General features: G+C 43.9%; 8 protein-coding genes across 8 annotated transcripts; 5 read left to right on the top strand and 3 right to left on the bottom strand.

The window, feature by feature from the left end:
* Positions 1 to 1395: 1395 nt before the first annotated feature.
* On the top strand, positions 1396 to 3384 carry AOL_s00078g156 (uncharacterized protein; the record flags this gene model as incomplete). The annotated part of the gene is made up of 8 exons (XM_011123419.1): positions 1396 to 1514; positions 1699 to 1748; positions 1817 to 1876; positions 1947 to 1967; positions 2045 to 2258; positions 2324 to 3087; positions 3154 to 3236; positions 3313 to 3384. The coding sequence occupies 8 exons, from the start codon at positions 1396 to 1398 to the stop codon at positions 3382 to 3384; spliced, it is 1383 nt and encodes a 460-aa protein (XP_011121721.1).
* Positions 3385 to 3886: 502 nt separating this feature from the next.
* Positions 3887 to 5575, top strand: AOL_s00078g155 (uncharacterized protein; the record flags this gene model as incomplete). Its single annotated transcript, XM_011123418.1, has 3 exons — positions 3887 to 4143; positions 4358 to 5321; positions 5507 to 5575. 3 exons carry the CDS (start codon positions 3887 to 3889, stop codon positions 5573 to 5575), a joined length of 1290 nt encoding a protein of 429 aa, XP_011121720.1.
* A 428-nt stretch (positions 5576 to 6003) lies between these two features.
* On the bottom strand, positions 6004 to 6533 carry AOL_s00078g154 (uncharacterized protein; the record flags this gene model as incomplete). The annotated part of the gene is made up of 3 exons (XM_011123417.1): positions 6004 to 6102; positions 6209 to 6417; positions 6497 to 6533. 3 exons carry the CDS (start codon positions 6531 to 6533, stop codon positions 6004 to 6006), a joined length of 345 nt encoding a protein of 114 aa, XP_011121719.1.
* Positions 6534 to 9724: 3191 nt separating this feature from the next.
* On the bottom strand, positions 9725 to 10559 carry AOL_s00078g153 (uncharacterized protein; the record flags this gene model as incomplete). Its single annotated transcript, XM_011123416.1, has 4 exons — positions 9725 to 9879; positions 9970 to 10127; positions 10206 to 10283; positions 10354 to 10559. The coding sequence occupies 4 exons, from the start codon at positions 10557 to 10559 to the stop codon at positions 9725 to 9727; spliced, it is 597 nt and encodes a 198-aa protein (XP_011121718.1).
* A 1287-nt stretch (positions 10560 to 11846) lies between these two features.
* Positions 11847 to 12382, bottom strand: AOL_s00078g152 (uncharacterized protein; the record flags this gene model as incomplete). Its single annotated transcript, XM_011123415.1, has 3 exons — positions 11847 to 11864; positions 11927 to 12184; positions 12260 to 12382. 3 exons carry the CDS (start codon positions 12380 to 12382, stop codon positions 11847 to 11849), a joined length of 399 nt encoding a protein of 132 aa, XP_011121717.1.
* A 394-nt stretch (positions 12383 to 12776) lies between these two features.
* On the top strand, positions 12777 to 15899 carry AOL_s00078g151 (uncharacterized protein; the record flags this gene model as incomplete). Its single annotated transcript, XM_011123414.1, has 2 exons — positions 12777 to 13275; positions 13333 to 15899. 2 exons carry the CDS (start codon positions 12777 to 12779, stop codon positions 15897 to 15899), a joined length of 3066 nt encoding a protein of 1021 aa, XP_011121716.1.
* A 1219-nt stretch (positions 15900 to 17118) lies between these two features.
* On the top strand, positions 17119 to 17832 carry AOL_s00078g150 (uncharacterized protein; the record flags this gene model as incomplete). Its single annotated transcript, XM_011123413.1, has 2 exons — positions 17119 to 17375; positions 17463 to 17832. 2 exons carry the CDS (start codon positions 17119 to 17121, stop codon positions 17830 to 17832), a joined length of 627 nt encoding a protein of 208 aa, XP_011121715.1.
* A 1085-nt stretch (positions 17833 to 18917) lies between these two features.
* AOL_s00078g149 (uncharacterized protein) lies at positions 18918 to 20095 on the top strand (the record flags this gene model as incomplete). The annotated part of the gene is made up of 3 exons (XM_011123412.1): positions 18918 to 19155; positions 19243 to 19735; positions 19837 to 20095. 3 exons carry the CDS (start codon positions 18918 to 18920, stop codon positions 20093 to 20095), a joined length of 990 nt encoding a protein of 329 aa, XP_011121714.1.
* Between the last annotated feature and the right edge of the window lie 783 nt (positions 20096 to 20878).

The following is a 20878-nucleotide window of genomic DNA, read 5'->3' as shown; positions in this document are numbered from 1 at the left end:
ATAGTTAGTCCTTCGTCATCTGCAGGGTGATAACCTTCGGATGGTTGTGGTTTGATCGAATGATTTGATTCGTGGGGATTGATGTGAGGGGTTGCAGTTGTGCGCCAATTGAAGAATACACAGTATGGATGTGCATGGTGTGCGATCCTCTTGTTTCTTTCCAAGGCGACTGCATTTTGCATGGTGATTCGGAACCTTTATTTAGAGGATGGATATCTACTTCCTATTCTCCAATTGAGTAATTCTTATTCCTTGAATCTACTTACTTACTCTCTCTCGTATCTATACGGTTCCCGAGACATAAGTTTTAAGCTCCTTGGCTTTTTCCTCGCTTTTGATTTTCCCTGTCTGACCCTTCCCTCTTTTTTTCTTCCCGTCGCCGCCATTTATAAAAATTCGTATCGTACGGCGACACCTACGTGCTTGGTCGCAAGCGATCACTTTCCTTTCTGACCAAAAGCTGTGCCAAAAATTGCCAGCCTTCTCGGGCGGGATTGGCAGTTGATTGCGCAAGGGTGCCGTGTCTCCCTTTCGTTCTCTCTCTGTTTTTTTCTTCTTTTCTTCTCCCATAGGACTCGATTTGGTTGCTTGATATTCGGCACTTCTTATGTTGATTTGCCTGAGGGAGCTCGATTCTCGATCTTTCAAGCTAGCTTTTACTTTTTTTCTTCTTCTTATTAAGAATACTATGAATTGATTACGTTTTAGAAGGATAGTTATAACGAGTTTGAGCTTTAGCCGTATACCTTTGTAGTTATTTTCGTTACTTATATTCTCATTCGCAATTTTTCTTTGGCTTGCTGGTATATCTGATATCTTCGTCTCGCATACTTTCCGAGCCAGCTGGAGATATTCGAATTGACGACCTCGACGCAACAGGAATGACAACGTCTTCGTCGTGACTTCATCGTTAACGTTACACATTTCAAATATTCTTTTCCTCTGCTTCTTATCGTTTTCCCTCCAACCTTCATAATCAACTTCTCTCCAAGAAAATTATTCACGACTCCAACCTTTTATTCTGTACCAGTCCACCAGAGAACTCTTCGAAGAAACGCATTGACCACGGGATCGATATTCCATTTCGACCTAGCGCGTCTCTTTTTCTTTATCATATTCCCGCTTCCCCCTCGTTAGCGGGAACAACGCCAAAACCAGAAACTAACGAAAGTCGCCTTTTTTCGGCTTTGGCTGAGCGCCCGCTCCGAGAAACACCACCCTCTTTTTTTTCCCTTCTAACCCGTCTGGAGGTTAAACAAGCTGGCTGGTATATCAGTTTCCAGTTTTTTTCATTATTATCCTCCTCCTATTCCTTCTCCATCTTCTATTTTTCCTTCTCATCTTATTTCTTCTTCAAATTCTTCTTTTTTGGTGTTTAAAACGAAACCCGACAAGATGGGACAGGAAGATCGGCCGCCGTTGTTTTGGAAGTTTAGGTCGTCCAATGGGTTTATCGTCTTTAGCGTCTGTTTTGCTATTTTTGTGGACGTTTTGCTTTATGGGTGTATTGGTGAGTAAAAGTTATCTTGGAATTGTTTCTTCTCTTTCCCTTTCTTAGGAGGATAAGATATGCTAACCTGTGTTGCTGGTTTATAGTACCGTATGTTGAAATCCCGGAACTTTTATCTAACAGCTAGTTACTGTTGAACTAGTGTTTATTCGATTGGGCATGGTGGTTAACTGAGGTTGATTATATAGGGTTTTCCCGTTTACATTGGAGAAGAGATCTGGTGTTCCTGAGGATCAAGGTATTTGCCATAGCAGCTTTGGAAGTTGGAGATTTGGAAGGGACTGGGCTAATTGAAGTTATATATAGTTCAAGGATGGCTTGCGGTACTATTGGCGGTCTATGGATTGGGATTTTCGCTGGGTTCACGTATGTTCTCAATGTACCAGGTCTTTCTATGTAAATGGTTTATTGGCTAACCAATCTGATTGATTTGTAGCTGCTTTTGGATGGCTTGCTGGTGAGTGGTGATGTTTAAAACAACATCTGGAGAATATAGAAACTAGAGCTTTACTAACATTTGGCTTCTGCTTCTAGATCACTACCGAAACCGCTGGTATCCATTGATGGCTGGTCTGGTCTTGCTGCTTGCTGGCACAATGATGCTATGGTTTGGAACTATGGTTCAGTTCTTGTGTCTTGCCAGATTCATCCAGGGCCTTGCGACAGCTTGCATTTGGAGTGTTGGATTGGCACTGGTGATTGATACCGTTGGCAGCTCTAATGCAGGAGAGAGTCTTGGGCTTCTCGCGTGAGTTATAAACCCGGATTCTTAGCTAGATAAGTTGCTTATTGGCTAACAATTTGACTCAACAGGGCTTCCATGAGCATTGGATTCGTCGGAGCACCATCATTGTCAGGTTTCATCTACGACCGGTTCGGATACGATGCTGTTTTCCTCAGCATGGTTGTGATGGTTGTATTCGATATCGTTTTACGAATCCTCATCATCGAAAAAAAAGACGCCGTCAAATGGATTCTTCAGGAAACCGACCCGAACGATCCTACCAGACCGCTACTTCCTCCAAACCCCGCCGACGGCCCCAATTTCGATATTCAAATACACGCCCACCCACTGATTACACTTATGAGTTCTCCACGGCTCGTAACCGCTGTGTTCATATCATTCGTCGAAGCTATCATCATGACTAGTTTTGAAACCGTATTACCACTCCACACGAAAGAAACATTCGGATACACATCCACCCTCGCAGGACTCTGCTTCGCCCTTGTCGTATTCGGAGACTTTTTCTCAACTTACGCAGGTCGTTTGAGTGATCGAATCGGTGCCAGACCGTGTGTAGTTACAGGATTAATAGCTAGCGGCACTGTTGTTTTCTTATGCGGATTCGCAACCGGTCCATCGATCGCTTCTCAAGTCATGTTGTGGGTTTTGTTGCTAGGAGTCGGGTTGGCGCATTGCCTGGTCTTCGTGCCGACTTATACGGAGATGAGTTTGGTGGTCGAACAGATCGAGAGGGAGAAGCCGGGTGTTTTTGGACCGTACGGGGCTTTTGCACAGAGTTATGGGTTGGGGAATTTTGCGTATGCTGCGGGGACTACGGTTGGACCGCTTTGGTGTAAGTTTTTATCCATATATCTCTAAGGTATAGATAGGGTACTAACGCATTAATATCTGGAAATAGCTGGATTCATGAGACATCAGACTGGATGGGGTCCTATGATGTTCGCTTTGGGGGTGTTTAGTATTTTGTCTGTGATTCCTTCGGTATGTTACTTTTTCACTCCTTGAGTACTCCCCAGATAAAAGATCTTAGGAACCGGACTAATTATGGCCTTTACAGTATATGTTCCTCGGTGAACCGAAGGCGAAAGAGCAAGGTGACGAAGAGGGACAGTCTACGAGCAGGATCTAAACTTAGATTATTTGATTCGCGTCATGGGTTGATGGATTTGAGACCTTCATATGGACGATTAAAAGTGAATTTCTTTTTTTATTATTTTAGTTTCTTTTGAGCAGGCGAAGCGTATGACGGGTCTAACGTGTTTGGGAACTCTATTACATGATTCTTGTGTGTATTAAAATAGGTAGCCTTTGATGTTTGTAAATTATCATTATGCATATGATCATCTAGAATGTACTGAATGGAGGATTAATGATGAAGTCTGGATATAAAGTATCATGGTATCAATTACATACAAATTGAATGGTGTGTTGCACAAGCTGCAGGTTGTTGCAATAATGACATCAACGCAAAATACCCAACAACCTGGAACTGGTCTGACATTGCACCCACCCAGAGAAGCACCCTGGCCACCTTTAAGCTTTCCACGAGTGTTCCCTTGTCGGCTTCCTTCAATTTAAACTAATACTGCCGCCGACGCCCTGCTTAGGAAGAATATGTCAAGTCGTACATAATGAGTGCCTTGGGGAGAGACTTCTTCAAGGCAAAGCTTGCCAAACTACCTGCAATGCCTCCCCCTCCGCTAGGCGCCCTACCCGAAGAGCTTGAAGAGCTCGAAGAGCTAGATATCGAAGACGAAGACGAAGACGACTTCCCCGATGGTTATGGCGAGAATGATGAATATCACGAGGGGGTTCTTGACGACTCTTCCTCGGCTTCGAGTGCTTCGTCTACATCTACAATTATAGCTCCACCGTCTAGACCGGAACTGTGTGTGCCTTGCCCTTTTCTTCCTCTTCCTCTTCCTATTCCTATTCTTCTGCTCGCCACTAAGTGTGACTTCTTTCGCGAGATTTCCCCATCATGCGCCATGGTTTATGGTATGGGCTATTTTTACACTGCGCAAACATTACTGAATGTCATAGTAGATGTCAATGGCTGATTGGGTTATCTCTCTTTTTTATTCTTATTTTTACTTTTTTAGAACTGCCCGTCGACGGAATAATCTAGAACCAATCCCCTGGAACCACCACTTCTCCGAAAACCTTCAATTAACTCCATCTTCTAACCCAACATCTCACTTCAATGCTTATTACACCCCAAATACCGGCTCGGGACCTTTGTTCGTCACCCATCATGGCGCCGGATCCTCAGGTCTCTCCTTCGCAGCACTAGCCTCCGAAATCCGTAAAATCAACCCAGAAGCCGGTATCTTCTCCTTCGACGCCAGAGGCCATGGTGGAACCAGTACCTCCAACGACCAAGATTTCAGTCTCTCCACATTATCCACCGATCTATACGAAGCCCTTTTGGCAGCTCAAGAGCAACTACGATGGGAATCTTTACCTCCCATAATACTTGTTGGACATAGTCTCGGTGGCGCGGTAATCACCGATTTAGCCAAACGGGGTTTATTAGGGGATAGGTTACTTGCATATGCGGTTTTGGATGTGGTCGAGGGAAGTGCGATGGATGCGCTGCATAGTATGCAAAGTTATTTATTATCAAGACCAACTGGGTTTACGAGTTTAAACCAGGGGATTGAATGGCATGTCCGTAGTCGGACGATAAGGAACGGGAGGAGCGCTAGAGTTTCTGTTCCGGCTTTGCTATATGATTATAGTAATTCTGGGGGGAGTGGTGATGTGTCTTCTTCGTCTTCTACGGCTACTGCAAACAGTGGCGCTGCTGCCGTTGGTTCTAATAGTAGGCCGTGGCGATGGAGAACAGATTTGGCAACGACGCAGCCATTCTGGCAGGATTGGTTTGTGGGGTTGAGTAGGAAGTTTTTGGAGGCTAAAGGGGGGAAATTGTTGATTTTGGCGGGGACGGATAGGTTGGATAAGGAGTTGATTATCGGGCAGATGCAAGGGAAGTATCAGCTTCTGGTTTTACCGGAGGTAGGGCATTTTCTGCACGAGGATGCGCCAGAGAAGACGGCTATTGCTGTAAGTCACTCTTCCCTTCCCTTCCCTTCCATTTCCCTCCCTTCGTTATTCTATTTGCTCTTTTTTGATGTCTTGGTACTCTTGGTATCCAAGTTGAAAGACATATTGTGTGATTTTGTACGTGATTGCGTAAGGAGGATTGCTAATGTCGTCTTTTTCTTCTGATTTTTATTCGGTGAATAAAGCTTGTGGAGTTTTATAAGCGGAATGATAGAAGTGCTTTAGTTTTGCCAAAGAAGGTGTGGGAGATGTAAGTATATATTTCGTCATTTCGTGGACGATGCCTCGAGGGGGGGGTAGTTTTATAAAACACTTTCTAGCAAGTTACGAGGTACACATTTCTATATAGGTCCCGTAACTTTTGGGAGGTTGAAGTTTGAGAGAACTACGACATACGAAATGAAATCCTGGGTATAATAATTCACCTCTCAGGGTTTTATTAATCTCTCTATCAAAAAGAAAAAAGTACTAAAGATCTTTCCAACTATTCAATGAACGTAGTGTGAGGGGGATAATAGTATCCCCGGGTATCGCTGATCAAAACTCCAGGTAGTAAAAGGAATAGGTGACAAAAAAGAAGGAATGAAAAGAAAATCCTTGCGAGAATCTAAAGAAGCAAGTTCGACTATAGCGGTCTAGGTAAACCCATTCTTCAAGTAGAAGGCGATTCTAGTCTTTGCCTTTACTTGTGGCTTGGGAAGATTTTCTCCTTGATTCTTTCTGTGAGACCTTTATGCTCTTCCTCTCCATCTGCAGTAACGATATTACCGCCGCCACCTCGCTATAAAACCAAATACTATTAGTTATCTTACTTTCATACGGGGAAGCTCTAGCTCCAAGTCTAATTTTGAATTTCAAAAAAGGTGGGGGAAACTATAGTAACATACACCGGTGGAGATTCCGTGTCCCTGGGTTGGATGAGGTTGTTCACGTTGAGCGTTCTCAGGGATGACATCGTGACCTTCGGTGGCGTTTTCGCTGTGTCCGATATTACCACCGCCTCCGCGGCCGGTGGTATAGGTTCCCGATGGGGCTGCGGTGCGAACGATACCGCCGTCGGCGTATTCCGTGGTATCTGGGGCGATATTGCCGGCGCCTGGGAAAGTAGATAAAGTGGTTAGTTTTCAAGCTCGAAAAGAGAAAAAAAAAAGGAGAGTTTTCTAGAAGAGATATACCTCCACGGCCGTGGCTGGATGGTTCAACGGCAGACATCTTTATGGATATTTAAATTATGTGTAAGGAAGTAGGTATTCTTCTATGAATTTTAGAAGACGACTGGGAAAGTTTAAGGTCGTATTAAGCTTAAAGTTTATCGTTGCGTTGGAAGCGACGTTGGAAATAGCTGTTGCTGCTGTTGCTGCGACTTTACGTAAAATTAATGATGAGAAGGGCAAAAGACCGTGTGCGCGCCAGCGACCATTTTATAGCTTTCATTCTAGCCTCGGAGGGGACCCATAGCTTCGCTTCCTTTTTCTCTCGTTCGTTCACATTCACTTTTTTCCTCTCTTTCTTCTAGTTCTTACCCTTTCGCCTTCTTTCGATGCGCTCTTCCTTCCCGCGGGGGTGTAAAATTGGAACTGATAAGAGGGGTAAAACGTCATATCTCCTTCTCGACCTTGGCGATATGCATCAGTGGCGCTCTCTTGCGGCAAAAGGGAGAGTAGGACGAGAAACGGGAAAAAAAGGGTTCTTTTGGTTTTTATCAAAAGAGAATGATGAGATCTTTGTCATTTGCTGGTGTAATAGCTAAGGTTCCTTTTTGTTTTTCTTGCTTCCTGGTTTGTCCGAGGCTTCTGGCGCCCAGCTGGGAAGCTAGTTAGGTAGGGTAGCAGGCTTGTGCGCAGGCGGGGCTTTTTTTTTTTTTTTTTGGGTTAACGGCGACCTGGGCATTTTGGCGGTAAGGATCCAATGGTATGACAGCATTCGGCTCGGGTCTGGTGATTAGCTGGGAATTGTTCGATTTTCCGGCGGCGGGAAGAGGTTGGATTTCCTTGGAGATGATAAACAAGAGAAAAAAGAGAGGATAGCAAATTTCATCATTTTTCTTATATAATTTTTAAATTAATATTTTGTTTTCTGGAATATATAAGGGTATAGAAGTTGGCTGTTATAGGATCGATCATGCACGGTCGAGTCTATTTTTGCTGCTACTTTTTCGAATCAAGGTCGATGGCGCTGGCCGGGATATGGTCACCGTTTTGTCGGTTGAGCTCATGAGAAGCCACAGCTGGCAAACTAGCGAGATCCCATCGACCGGGCTATTTGATAGCCCAATCGGTTTGCAACCGACTGAATAGCAGCCTGCGCTGAGTTTTTAAACCCCGCAGAACTAACCAGGTCGTTGACCTAGCATGAGCTTATATGCTGACTATGATCTCATTAAAAAAATGGATTGGACGAGGTCTCGAGATCATAGCCACTCGAATTTCACTTGACCGGGGCAAAATCAGCATGCATCGTTCGGAAGATTGTAGTCTCATCGATAGATATTAAAACATAGATGACTTCCGGGGTTCTCTAGTTCTGAATGACTGGGTTTTAAATTCACCAATGGCATCGTCTTTGTGCCAGTCTCCTCGTCGCTGGATGGAAAGTTACCCCCGTGATGTCGATATTCGGATCAAACTTGGTTAATTGGCGGACACAAAACCAGGCATAAGAAGCCGGGTGGAATCCTTGTTCTGGGAACATTCGCACCTTGAAATGTACTCAATTAGTGGAATGATATTTTGGGTCCCTGAATAAACGAACTTACATACCCGAACCTTGCTCCAATTAAGCTTAAATGGAATGGAGTTCCACAGGGTCGGCAAATATGATCATGGTGACCATGCATTCGCCAAACATTCTTGACAGCCACAAGAATAGTATGGGGTCCACAAGAAGCAATTTTATTAAATCTGAAAACGGTATAAATTGTAAAGTAATATTACTTAAATGTGGCCAGTCATACATACCACATAATAGTTCTAGCTGACTAAGAGAGTAGAAACCCCTTAGCAGCCATCTAAATTTTTTGAATATATATATTCTTTAACATATTCATAGAACTCAGATTAGTCATCTTTTAGTGGTTTAGTAAAGAGACGATCTATAGATCTAGGGATATGTATATGCTATATAGCTGTATTACCCAGGTCGATCGAGGTTGTCTTGTGAGGCAGCCGCGGAATCTCTTTCTTCGCATCTGCACATAATTGGGGGAGGGGGGGTGATGGTTACTATATTAATACATCATTTCAATATTAGGTCAGACTCCTGGGGTATTCATTGCCCGCTAAATATGAATACAGGACTTAAAGTCTATTTTGCGAATGAATATCTCTTCGTGAGTATGCATCTTAAGAAGTTGGACCTTCTTCACATTGGAGTGGGATATATATCTACCATGTAATGTTCATGTGGTGCTCTGGAAATAGAAAGACGGTTACTGAACAGTAATCATGAAAGAGACTTGGGAAGTTAATCAGTAAACTAGGACCTGTGATGAAGTGGTTTGTTCCGTTTACGTGGGAGGGGAGCGTGTTAGAGAAACTGATTCTTGAGGGGTAGTATTTAACTCTTCAAAATGTGTCGATTTTGTGGTATTTTACTATGGGGTTTCCCCCCACTAACCTGCCGCTAAGTCCTCGGCTGCAGCACCAAAGCCGGCTGGTTATATTATTGATCCCGTCTACACTTTTGATTGAGACAAAATTTGAATATTTTATGTCTGGTTCCTGCCGTTAGTATCTTACCTTTTTCTACATCCGGCCAAATTTCGGCTACTGATCATTGAACTTTGCTGACCTAGCGTCGACTATATATAGCTACCAACATTGTTATAGTTGGGCTGATATCAATAATACAAGGTTCAGCAGCTCGGCCCACTTTAAGATTGTTGCACAGACTTTAAATTTTTCGACGTGAAGCGAGATTCGCACATTTTGTGTCATCTCTTTCATGGTACATACACATGGGTCCGCTGTCTTAAGGCAGAAGAAATCGTGAGATATAGAGGGTTTATATCAACCGATAGGGCACGTCATGGTCATGTCATGGTATGCCATGTCAAGTCTAGGAAAGTCATGAGAGTATCTCAAGACCTGGTTTACTGAAAAAAAACACTACGAAGTTTGAGAGGGATCAATAATTTGGTTTGGTAAGGTTCGTGACCATCAATAACATTACTCAAATTTTGGCTGACAATATGAATTCGCCATCATTCTCCAAAATTCCAAAAGCTAAAAAAAGTCTTTCAACTTTTTGCCCGAATTAATAAACAATGGAGAAGATAGGCTTAGAAACATGCCAGAGTTATGTATATATGTGTGAAGTAAACGTCACAGCGTTCCTGAACTGGACGTGATACTACTGCCCCTCATTATATATTAACACCATGCGACTACATGGGTGTAAATATTTTACAAAGCGAAAGCGGCAAGGAGGAAAGCGCCCAACATGGGGACGTTGGCAATGACATAAGAACCAGCATTGGGGGACTGGGTAGGAGCTGGGCCAGTGGTCTTGGAAGCATCAGTACCAGTTTCCTTGGGGCCAGTCTTGGATTCTTTCTCAGCTATTGGACGTGCATATGTTAGTTAACTGATTTATATTTTTGATACTATCAAATCTCAGCCGAAGCTGATTGAGGCTGAATATCACTTACGAGTCTCTTTAGCGGGACCTGAGGTACCAGGGGCGGAAGTTTGGGCGGCTGGGGCACTGCTGAAGCCAGCGGCGGTGGGTGGGACATAGCTGGAGTAAGGGACAGAGGCAGTGTAGTAAAGGGATGTGACACACTTCTGTTGGCAGACGGCCCAGGCACTATATTCGACGTGTTAATTGACATCTTCGACAGAAAAAAAAAACTTATAGATATCGAGGTTAAAGTATTAAACTTACGCGTTCTTCTCGTCGTCACCACCGGGAGGGCAAGCAGCGATACAGTCGTGAGTGGCATTCAAAGCATCGGCATCGGGACTGGAATTGATATTTCTATATTAGATTCGTCCACAACACAATTGAATTCGACTCGGAATATTAATCTTACACTGGGAGACCCTGGCAGCCGGCCTGGCAGTGGACATTTCCGGCACCACAGGCAGTGATGCAAGAAAGTGTGCTGGAGTAAGCGGCATCAAAACCAGCAGGGGTGGCTTGGGGAACAGGAGCATTTGTGATGGTATCCTGTGGACGGGCGGCGGCCAAAGCGGACAAGCCAACGACGGCGGTGAAAGCGGTGGCGATGAACTTCATTTTGAATTTAATTATAGATACTTGGAAAGTAATTATACTGTAGATTGGATTGAATTGATTGAGAAATTAAGAATTATCTCGAATTGGTCCAAAGGAAGTCGGTGCTTGGTAAAAATTTTTCAAAAAAAATTATACGAAGTTGAGCGAGTGTGGTGAAAGAAGTCGTACAAAAATTACGGAAATGGTTATCGATAACTTTTGGAACAGACAAATTAAAACGAGCGTCGATGGATGGGAGAAGAAAAGGAAGGGAGACCATGAAAGGATGCGGGCCTATGCGATGCTTTTAAAGGGCTAAAGGGGCCCAGACATTCCGATATGCACGCTTCCATCTGGGAGACAATCCTAGCCTCAAAATCAAGGCCGCTCCCCCGGCACAATATGCATCGATGTTTTATGTTTAGGTAACTTCAGCGTCATACCAATCGTAGTATGGTTGCCCAGGTTAGAACGGGACTCACGTGTAGACTGGTGTGGCCAATGAATGTGAGGTAGCATTGGCTTCACACCCGGTTGGATCAAGAAATTACCATGGCGCTCCAGTAAAATTGCACGCCCGACAAAATGCACATTCCACTTGTCGCCCGCCGTTGTTCTACGGCGGGAATCTGCTGTTCCAATTTCCCCAGGGCGCACCGGAGACATCTGGAAGCATGTATGTCTGTCGACAACTTCATCAGGTCTGTTGTATTTTATACACTGTGGGGCCTGGGTTTTTTCGCTTTGGATCATTATTTGAGGGCAATTGTCGTCATCTCACTTTTTATTATTACTCGACCAGGTCTTTTTTTTTTTTTTTTTTTTTCTCGCTCTATTTTTCTCTTCCTTAGATCAGATCAGATCCGTAGTGGAAATAAGCGAAATGTGAAGGTCCTCGATGATTTCGGTACCTGCATTTTTTAACCGCATCCACACCGCCTTGGCAGTCTGTGGGTCGAAGTTTTTTTTTTTTTTAACCCCTTTCCCCTTCCAACTCACTGGGTTCACTTTTGGTAGTCTGGGACACTTTTGGACTATTCGGATTTGCGGCTTTGTCGGTTTTGGGAAGCAGCATCTGCATCACCGGTGCCAGCTGGTGACACTAGAACCATCAACGTGGCTATTAAGCTCTGGACTGGCGCCTTGGTTCTTCCCTGAAACCTTCGGTATTATGCGGTGTCTATGTATGTACAATGAATGTCCAGACACTTGCATGCATGTATGCATTCAACATTTCAAATCCGATTCTTCTAGCGCTCAAATTTAAGCTGCCGGTCTCGTTCTCAATAGGTATGACTTGTCATTTTTTCACTTCCTGCCTTCCACCTACGAACGGACTATATTAGTGCAATATTTTTTGCAAATCTTGTAGGGATTATGTAACTTACCATGATTATGTGGTAGCCATGTGCGGACTTAACAGGTCCGGCCCATACAGGTTTATCGCAAGTGGAGGGCTCGAGAGCATACGCTGCAACCTCAAATTCTTGAACGAGTGACCCTCGAACCTTCCACCCTAAACTTCCGCCCTGTCGTGCCTTGTCTTCGCTGTACTCACGAGCGACAGCGTCAAATTTGCTGCCTTCATTTAGTTTTTCAATAGCTTCGAGTGCTTTGGAATGTTTCTCGCAGAGAATATGCCGGACCTATTCCGTTAATTGTCAGAGACAAGACGGTTATCCGTGCAGAATATTGTACAGTGGAGTGGGGGAAATTCGTACGTTGATCGAATTTGCTGCCTTTAGCTTCCCCCCGCTCTTGCTGCTCCCTTCCCCAGAATCTGCCTTTCCTTTCCCTTTGCCTTTGGACTCGCCTCCTTCTTTGCCCTTGTTCTTGCCGGCCATGCCTCTATGTGTACCTTGCTGTATATTATTTGCCTTATCCCTTGCGGTGATGATAAATGATGATATATATAGTAGATTGATGTAAGGGAATCAGTTGCAATTTGTCGGGGACGTCGACTTAGTTTAGTATCACCGATGCATAGGTCTTGGCTGGGTGAGCGTTGTGGTGTTTGGCGCGTGTTGTCCAATTATCAAACGCGTCTTCCCGTCCGAAAAAGGTCCAAATGATGCCTCCAATGCTTTCGAGACAGCCTCCAAGTCAAAGTTGACAGCCTCCAATCACCGATTCTAAGTACCATTTAGCATCCACACAACGGTACCTAAGATCCTTTGCGACTCCTTACCTAGCGTATCATATACTTCCTCCTCAGCTGCACCTCCATGTTCTTAAACGATGTCTTTTTTGAGCGATGACGATTATGGCGACGATTTGGACGACGAGCTCCTGATAGCTGCAACCAGGCAAATTGAAGAGAAGCAGAACACCCAGGGACGGAAGCAAAGTTCCCCGCGGAATCAAAGAAGTAGTTTCACACCAGGTCGGGTATCGAAGACCAGCACGATAGAAGATACATACGACCTAGATAATATATTCTCCTCGGATATCATCGATGAGGAACATGACTTCAGACCAGCCCCGACTACGAATGCTGCACCTGGTAATCTTAGGCAGAGAACTTTGTTCGGAGATGTGGCAGATGAAGGTGAAGAAAGAGAGACTACTGTTCGAAGCTGGCGGTTGGTGAACCACGATGAAGCGCCGACGCACCACAAGATCGATCGAGAGGCTGCAAAGACATGGATATACCCAACAAATGTGTCCCACAGAGACTACCAGTTCAACATCACCAAAAGGGCATTATTCACAAACGTCTTAGTGGCTTTACCTACTGGTATGCTCATAGCTCCCACTATAGTTTGAAATTCTATATCTAACCAGATATACTTAGGTCTTGGGAAAACATTCATAGCTGCTACCGTCATGTACAATTGGTACAGATGGGCACCTGAGTCTCAGATTATTTTCATGGCCCCAACAAAACCACTAGTCGCTCAACAAGTCGATGCCTGCCATAAGATCGTAGGTATACCGAAAAGCGATACGTGCTTGTTAACCGGTCATGTCTCTCCAGGCCACCGGGCGGACTACTGGAATGAAAAGCGGTTGTTTTTCCTAACGCCCCAAACTCTCGAAACGGATTTGACATCTGGCCGATGTGATCCGAAGAGGATAGTACTGATAGTTGTCGACGAAGCTCACCGCGCTACCGGTGAGTACGCCTACTGCAAAGTAATCCGGTACATACGACGGTTCAATAATAGCTTTCGGGTTATGGCCCTGACTGCTACCCCGGGATCGAAGGTCGAATCTGTGCAAGCAGTTATTACCTCACTAGGTATCGCTCGGACAGAAATTCGGACGGAGGAGTCGATTGACATTAGGCAGTACATTCACCAACGGGAAATTCAACTCGAAAAATTCCCACTAACGGATGAGATTACAATGATTCGCGATCTGTTTAGCAAGGCTCTCAAACCGATGCTTGAGAAGCTCAATAACATGAAAGCCTGCTATATAACAGACCCAGCGAATCTAACAGCGTTTGCATTAACGGAAGCCAAAAAGAGATATATCGTCAGCCCGGCAGGAAGAGCCGCCCCTCCAGGCCTAAGAGGCTCGATTCTCAGCCTCTTCGCTAATTTAAGTTCACTCGCTTATAGCTGGGAGCTTCTCCTTTACCATGGAATACGCCCATTCTACGACTACCTTAGAGAATTCCAAAATGAGAAGAGCTCCAAATCTTCCGGGGGAGGGAAGGCCGTCTCTGCGCTTTTCCAGGATAAACAATTCCTTGCCATGATGAACAGATGCAGAGGTCTAACGAATGAGAAAGAATTTCTTGGTCACCCTAAACTTGATTACCTTTGTGGCACTATCCTACGTCATTTCACAGAAGCTGCTGAACGCGGTGAGAAGGATACGAGGGTCATGGTCTTCTCAAATTATCGAAAAAGTGGTGATGAGATACTGAGGGTGCTTAAGATACATGAGCCAATCATCAAGCCGAGGATATTCGTTGGCCAGAGCGCTGGGACTACCGGGGAAGGCATGTCTCAAAAGGTACAGCAGGAAACCGTTGAGAGATTCAAAAACGGAGAGTTCAATGTTTTGGTGGCGACTAGCATCGGTGAAGAGGGGCTAGATATTGGAGAGGTAGATTTCATCGTCTGTTTTGATGCATCGGCCTCGCCCATCCGTATGTTGCAACGTATGGGCAGAACAGGTCGCAAGAGGGCTGGTGGTGTCGTTGTATTGGTAACAGAGGGGAAGGAAGAGGCCAAGTGGGAACGCGCGCAGGATAACTATCGATGGATGCAAAACGCAATAACCAAGGGAAACACATTTACGTATGACAAGGAGATCTCACCGAGAATTCTACCTAACGATATCGAGACCGAGTGCGTGAAGATGACCATTGAAATAACACCAGAAAGCAGAGCAGTATCGCCGCCAGGGAAGCGGAAAGGGAAGAAAAAGGCACCGCCAAAGAAATGGTTTATGCCAGAAGGTGTCGAAACCGGATTCACGACTGCGGCGGCACTTGAGGGACTTACTCCAAAGTCCAAAAAACCAAAGCAGACGCAACTTGAGGGAAATTCAAAGGCACCACTTGTAATAAGCGACGATGACGACGATGACCACATGTTTCGCACTTTGGAAGAGGAACCCTTTCCAGAACCAATACCGGAAGCATCGTATCGCTTGTCGGAACGCCAAGAACGGGAGCTTCGTATGAATTATCAATCTCTATATGGCGACGACGATGAATTGATAAACGCCCCACGGCTTGACGCTTACCCAGAGGATCAACAAAAATTACAACCGACTAGCCATGTTGGACACAGCCGCGCTACAAACTTAATGGTTTCACTTCTACAAAAAATGCGCAACATGGACCACCAGCAAATCCAAAGGTTTAAAACCCGTTATGAGGCCGATAATGCTGCGCCGCCGCCGCCACCAATCCTCAAAAGCCCAACTCCTGATCCTCCCAAGAGCTCTAGTGTAGAACCACAGTCTGTTCCATTAGAACTGCCTCAGGCATCCATGAGCAATCTCAAACCATTCAAACCGCCAAGTAGAATTTCTGGTGTGAATGTGGCGAAGCCCGCTCTTCAGTCCGTTAAACCGAAATCTGGAAATACAGTGAGAACAACAACTTCTCATACTATAAGGAAGGAGTCCATTACTATCGTGTCATCACCCTCGAGGCACACATCCTCTCCACCTCCCTCACCTAGTGCACCGTCGCCAACAACGAAGAAAAGAGGATTTTTTGATCTAACGTCCGAGTCCGATGAAGATATGCCAACTTTATCCCAACTCATGGCAGAACAACATCCAAAGCCGAAAACGAAACAATTAAAGGAAAACTCTGTGCCTTCAAAAAAGCGCAAGTCAGACGGCTCAGTTGGAAACCAGAAAAAACGTTTACAAGGCAAAACATACAGGTAAGAGATTGTGAGGCAGGGAGGAAGGGGGAAACGAGGCCTTTTCCTTTTTTCGATATATTTACCCTTATGAAACGAATTGTTCGTTCTCAATGGTGTTTCAGGCGTTGGATTTGTTAGTATTGGGCGTTACTTTATAGCATTGAGGCGTAAACTTTTTGTGAGTTCGGTTTGACACATTAGTGAATTAGCATTCCGATTTAAATTTTTCTGGTTTATAAGGCTAATCTCGATCTTTATGACAAAATAATACAAATTATGTTGTTACCATTTGAAGTTATAGCCAAAAACCTTCCATCTCCTGGTCCCATACCAAGGGCAATACTAACTAAAATACAACATACAACGCAACTTTTTTTTTGAATAGGTGTCGTTAATCTCGAAACGCCGGCTCTGTACAGCCTGGTTAGATAGCAAGTTTAACCACCTAGAATCATTAGTATTGTGACGGTCTACATAAACATGTATAAGAGGAACGCGGTGTATGTCTAAACAGATCTAGAATGTAACTGTATAGAGGTACACTCTTCAACCAAGCTATTGGTAAATGTAACAAGTTATTATAACGAATTTGGACCTGATGCCCTTGTTTACGTTTCATATACTCATACGCTCAGGATACACCTCGGCCTCATAGTTTAATACGTACAAGCAATACACTTGCTTTCTTTATAGCCTATTGGCTGAGTTTCTTCCTTTTTTTCTCTTTCTATTTTCCTCCTTCGATTTCCCCCTTCTAATCTGATTTTCCTGATTTGGAGTATCATGAGATTTTATATAAATAATTATGCAATCGCGGCTTATACGCTTCTGAAGTTTTCTACTGCTCAAGTTTTCGAAGGGATTAAGGAAACAACGTACCCACCATTTGAGGTATTTGGGGGCTCTCCGTTAACCAGATTTCGTAAGTGTACTATCTATAGCTATATCGTTCCAATCCGTCTTGCCTCGCTCGGAATGATCATATGAGATGCACACTTCAAATGCTAGTTTTCAAATGTACCGTGATCCGGGTGTAAAAAAAAATAAGAAAAAGAAAACAAAGTATATTATTATAGCATAGCCTCGCCATCCTAACCATAATTCTCACCGTCTTTATAGGTTGGGCCGAACAGAGTGATGAAATAGGGCGGGGTTTATGCCTCATAGACTGGTCGCCACCCAATTCGACTTTCCAACCCGTCGGCACTCGTGGTTGTGTAGAAAGAGGCGCTCCCCATGATATGGGGGAGCAATGGGTTCTATCGACCAAATACAACGAGGCCAAAACTGACAATGCGACGAATTTTGAGGGTCTGATAGGTAATACTGGAACTGGGAGGTGCTTGGAGTGGAAACCTGCGCTAGCAAATGCGTTACCACATACTTCAGTATACCCGGCTACTACGTATGGTAACCTCACCTCGGAGGTATGTGATAGAAACAATCAGTACCAGTATTTTAAGTTGAATGATTGGAGGAATACAAATTCGACTATTAAGTAAGTCTAAAGATATTTTGATAACCCCTTTTAGAAATTTATGCCCCGATGCTTATTTTTGGAATCACAAAATAGTTTTCTACCTAGAATGTGGAACGAGACCTGTCCGGAAGGCCAGCAACCAACTATAATCGCTGGACCAAAACGTTCCCTACTAGTTTACGGCTGTGGGACAGGTCTATGGAAGAGTGATCCTATTGTGGCAGAAATAGGGTGGTGGTACTATGATGCCATCGACTACCAAATGTATAGAATAGAACTTAATTCTGATCGATATCAAACCATTCTGTGCTGCCAGAGGGAGATGCCCTTAGCAGACAGTTATTGCAAAGAAGCGATGCGGAAAGAGGGGCAAGGGAATAGGACTCCAGATGTTTTTTGGACGGAGATGTGCACAGCACTGTTCCCGAATTACCCTGAGTTTCGGAAAAAGAGGATGGCCAAACAGAATGTGTGATGTTATGCTTTGGGTTTACTATTGTTGGCGGCGTTCGGGTTACAAGACTGCACTGGGTGGCGTTTACCGCAATGATGTTTTTATTTGAAAGCGCTCTGTGCGCGCTTACGAGGTACTTGTTTTATGATCAAGGCTTGCCATTGATTTCAGTTAGAGTATCGAAGGTGTAATGATATTAGCTAGTTGGTGTTAGTTGGCAGTTCCTTCAGTCGATAACTTATTCCCAAATCGAACTGCGCAGGAGATAACAAACCGAAGGACAAACGTTGCAAACCATAAGATTTTTATTTTATTCAATCATTTAAGTTTATACCAATATGAAAAACATATTAAGTCGGTATGATGCACTTAAGTTAGAAGAAGCCTAGAAATTTACAACAGATCCTAGAATCTCGCCTTCGAGTCGATTTTGTTCGAAAGTTTTCCTACGCCACACCCAGTGAATCTAACTCCAAACTTACCCTGCCGCCAGGCTCCTCAACTGTGCTCCGAGCTCGCGGTTTGTTGTAATCTCAAACCCATATGCTTTGTAGTGTGCCACAGACGGTTGGGCTTAGACCAAGTTATGGTCATAAAAACAATCAGTAGTCTATCTATGTAGCGTGAGAGACAAATGGTTTCTATTAATTGATTATAAACGCATTGAGGCTGCGTATACCGTTATCGACCTAAATCGTAAAAGTTAAATCGGGATATAACAAGATCGATTTTAGACCGACGTAATCGCGCTTGGAACCAACCTAACCTTGGGTAGGCTATGCTCCCATGATCGAATTCATTAATTTGATTTGGAGACTAAACACTCGTTGAAATCGAATAGTTTTCCGGCGGCCGTGCACTCCAATTTCTAAGTTTATACTATACCTAACTGTGCACATCTAAACGCAAAGAACTGCATACATCCCACAAACCATAGATAGCCAATTTAATTGGCTTTTGTATAGGTTACATTATCCAGTAAGAATAGTTCGCCTCAAGGAAGCATCAAAAAAACAATACCGTATGTAAGGGATCTGATTCAGTTAGGTTATACCCTGATCTAATCTCAATCATAGCAAATTGTTAATCCATCACTCCCAGACAACATGAAGCTACAAAGCAAATTCAACTCCGTATCTTTGCTCGTGTCCTTGGGCCTGGCAGCTTGCCATGTCCAAGCAATAGCCTTTCCGCTTGACCTAGAACGGAGGGCCGGTACGCAACAAAATGGAACGACAAAACTCGTCGCCCCAGACTTTTATCGGTACAACACCATGGATGTGGAAGGGAGTGAGATGATGACTCTGCGGTACGCAGCTGAGTTTATATGGTCTGGCGCATTTGGTGAGTATAAATTTATAAACCGGGCACGTTTTATTTCTATTACTCCATATGTTTCTTTTAATTAACGATATCAATCCTGGGATACAGAGTTCGGCAAACTGAAGAGAATATCGAAAACGGGAAAGAAGTCTAAAAATATCCTTAAGCCAGGCGTGCAGAAATGTTTGGCTGTTAGAGATAAAGATACTGAAGGCGGAGGCGTCGTTGTTGATGCTTGTAGTTGCACGACCGGGCCGTGTGATAAAGATAATAACATCAACTCCCCTACACCTCGTTTCCAATGGAATATTAAAGGCAGACTCCTTTACCCGGAGATCTACGAAAACGGCGTTATAGATGATAGCGTTCAGAAGGGGAAGTTTGGCGAAAAACAGCTGCCTTTCTGGTACGGTTGGATTGAGTCCGCACTGAGCGACAAGTGCCTGACATATGTACCACCACGCACATCGCCTCCTCCATTTACTGATCAATTGACATACGGTAAAATCGGGGATGTCGTCGTTAAGGAGTGCAAAACCGAGCCTCCTGACTTTTCCCAGCTTTGGTTGATTTGGATCTTCAAAAAGGATGGACCTACAAGGTATCTAGCATTCCGAACCGTTTTAGAACCACCACAACTGGAATAGATATTGGTATATGTCCTCATATAATAGCTAACGCATATTATGTATACCTTGTTAGAATTATCCCAATGACCGGCACCCATCGCTGGCAAACTTGTGTAGCAAAAGGATCGAACAACAAAAGGCACTTTCGAGGGTTGGTATTCAATACTGATCCTAACAGTGAAGATACTGTCTACTTCGGATGCCATGAATCGGATTATACTGCTATAAACTCTCATCCATGGTACTTTAGAGTTCCTGAGAGTGACAGTCCTGATATTTCTGAACAGGAGTTGGATAAATTTGCAATGGAAAATTTAGTGGATTTTGCGTAGTATCAGACGCCTCAGATCTAGACTTGTTTGAAGAATTGATGTGCTTGTAGAATGCTCGGAATTGGGCCAGGACCTTTTTTTCTTCTATCAGTTGTTCGGATTGCAAATTATGATATCTACTTAGAATTTATCCCGTAAGCCATAGGGGGACCTTCGAGATTTACAATCAGAATAGAGTTTCTACAACCTTTGCCAATTCTCCTAGACTTATCACTTTCAAAAGTTGATTACATAAATTGAATACTCAGTTAAATTTACCCGAGTTTAGTTTATACGACGTGAAAGCCGCCTCAGCCGCCACAACGTTATAGGGCTAAAAGTCTATAGCCAACGGAAAGTTGCACTACAGTGGCTAGCGTGATCTACGTAACAATCACGGAGTCGACGATCGATAATGTGACATATTGAATCGAGTGATTTTTTACCCCTGTGCAGTGCGTAGCTGGCAAGTAAAAATTTACTATTGATATGGATATCCCTAGTTAGCTACGTTAGCCGGCCGTTCGATCTCGACTAGCTAGATGACAGTATTTCTCCAATCTAAGAAGCTTCGAAGTCTTGACAATGAAAAAATAGTAAGTAGTTGTCATTACATGCGTGCTTAATTACACTATTATATACCACTTTATCGATCTGTTAATATATGTATCGTCTTGTATACGTGCATACGTTATTTGGAAAGATTTCCCATATATTTAATATATCGTATCGAAATTCTTCCTAAGGTAGTTTACACGATGCCGCAAGGTGTATGTCAACGATTACCACAATATCCAACACGGT

Source organism: Orbilia oligospora (assembly GCF_000225545.1).
Source record: "Orbilia oligospora ATCC 24927 unplaced genomic scaffold scaffold00078, whole genome shotgun sequence".
In the NCBI taxonomy this organism is placed as follows: domain Eukaryota; kingdom Fungi; phylum Ascomycota; class Orbiliomycetes; order Orbiliales; family Orbiliaceae; genus Orbilia; species Orbilia oligospora.
The sequence above is the reverse complement of the archived record's forward strand: the minus strand, read 5'-3'. Positions and strand labels throughout refer to the sequence as shown.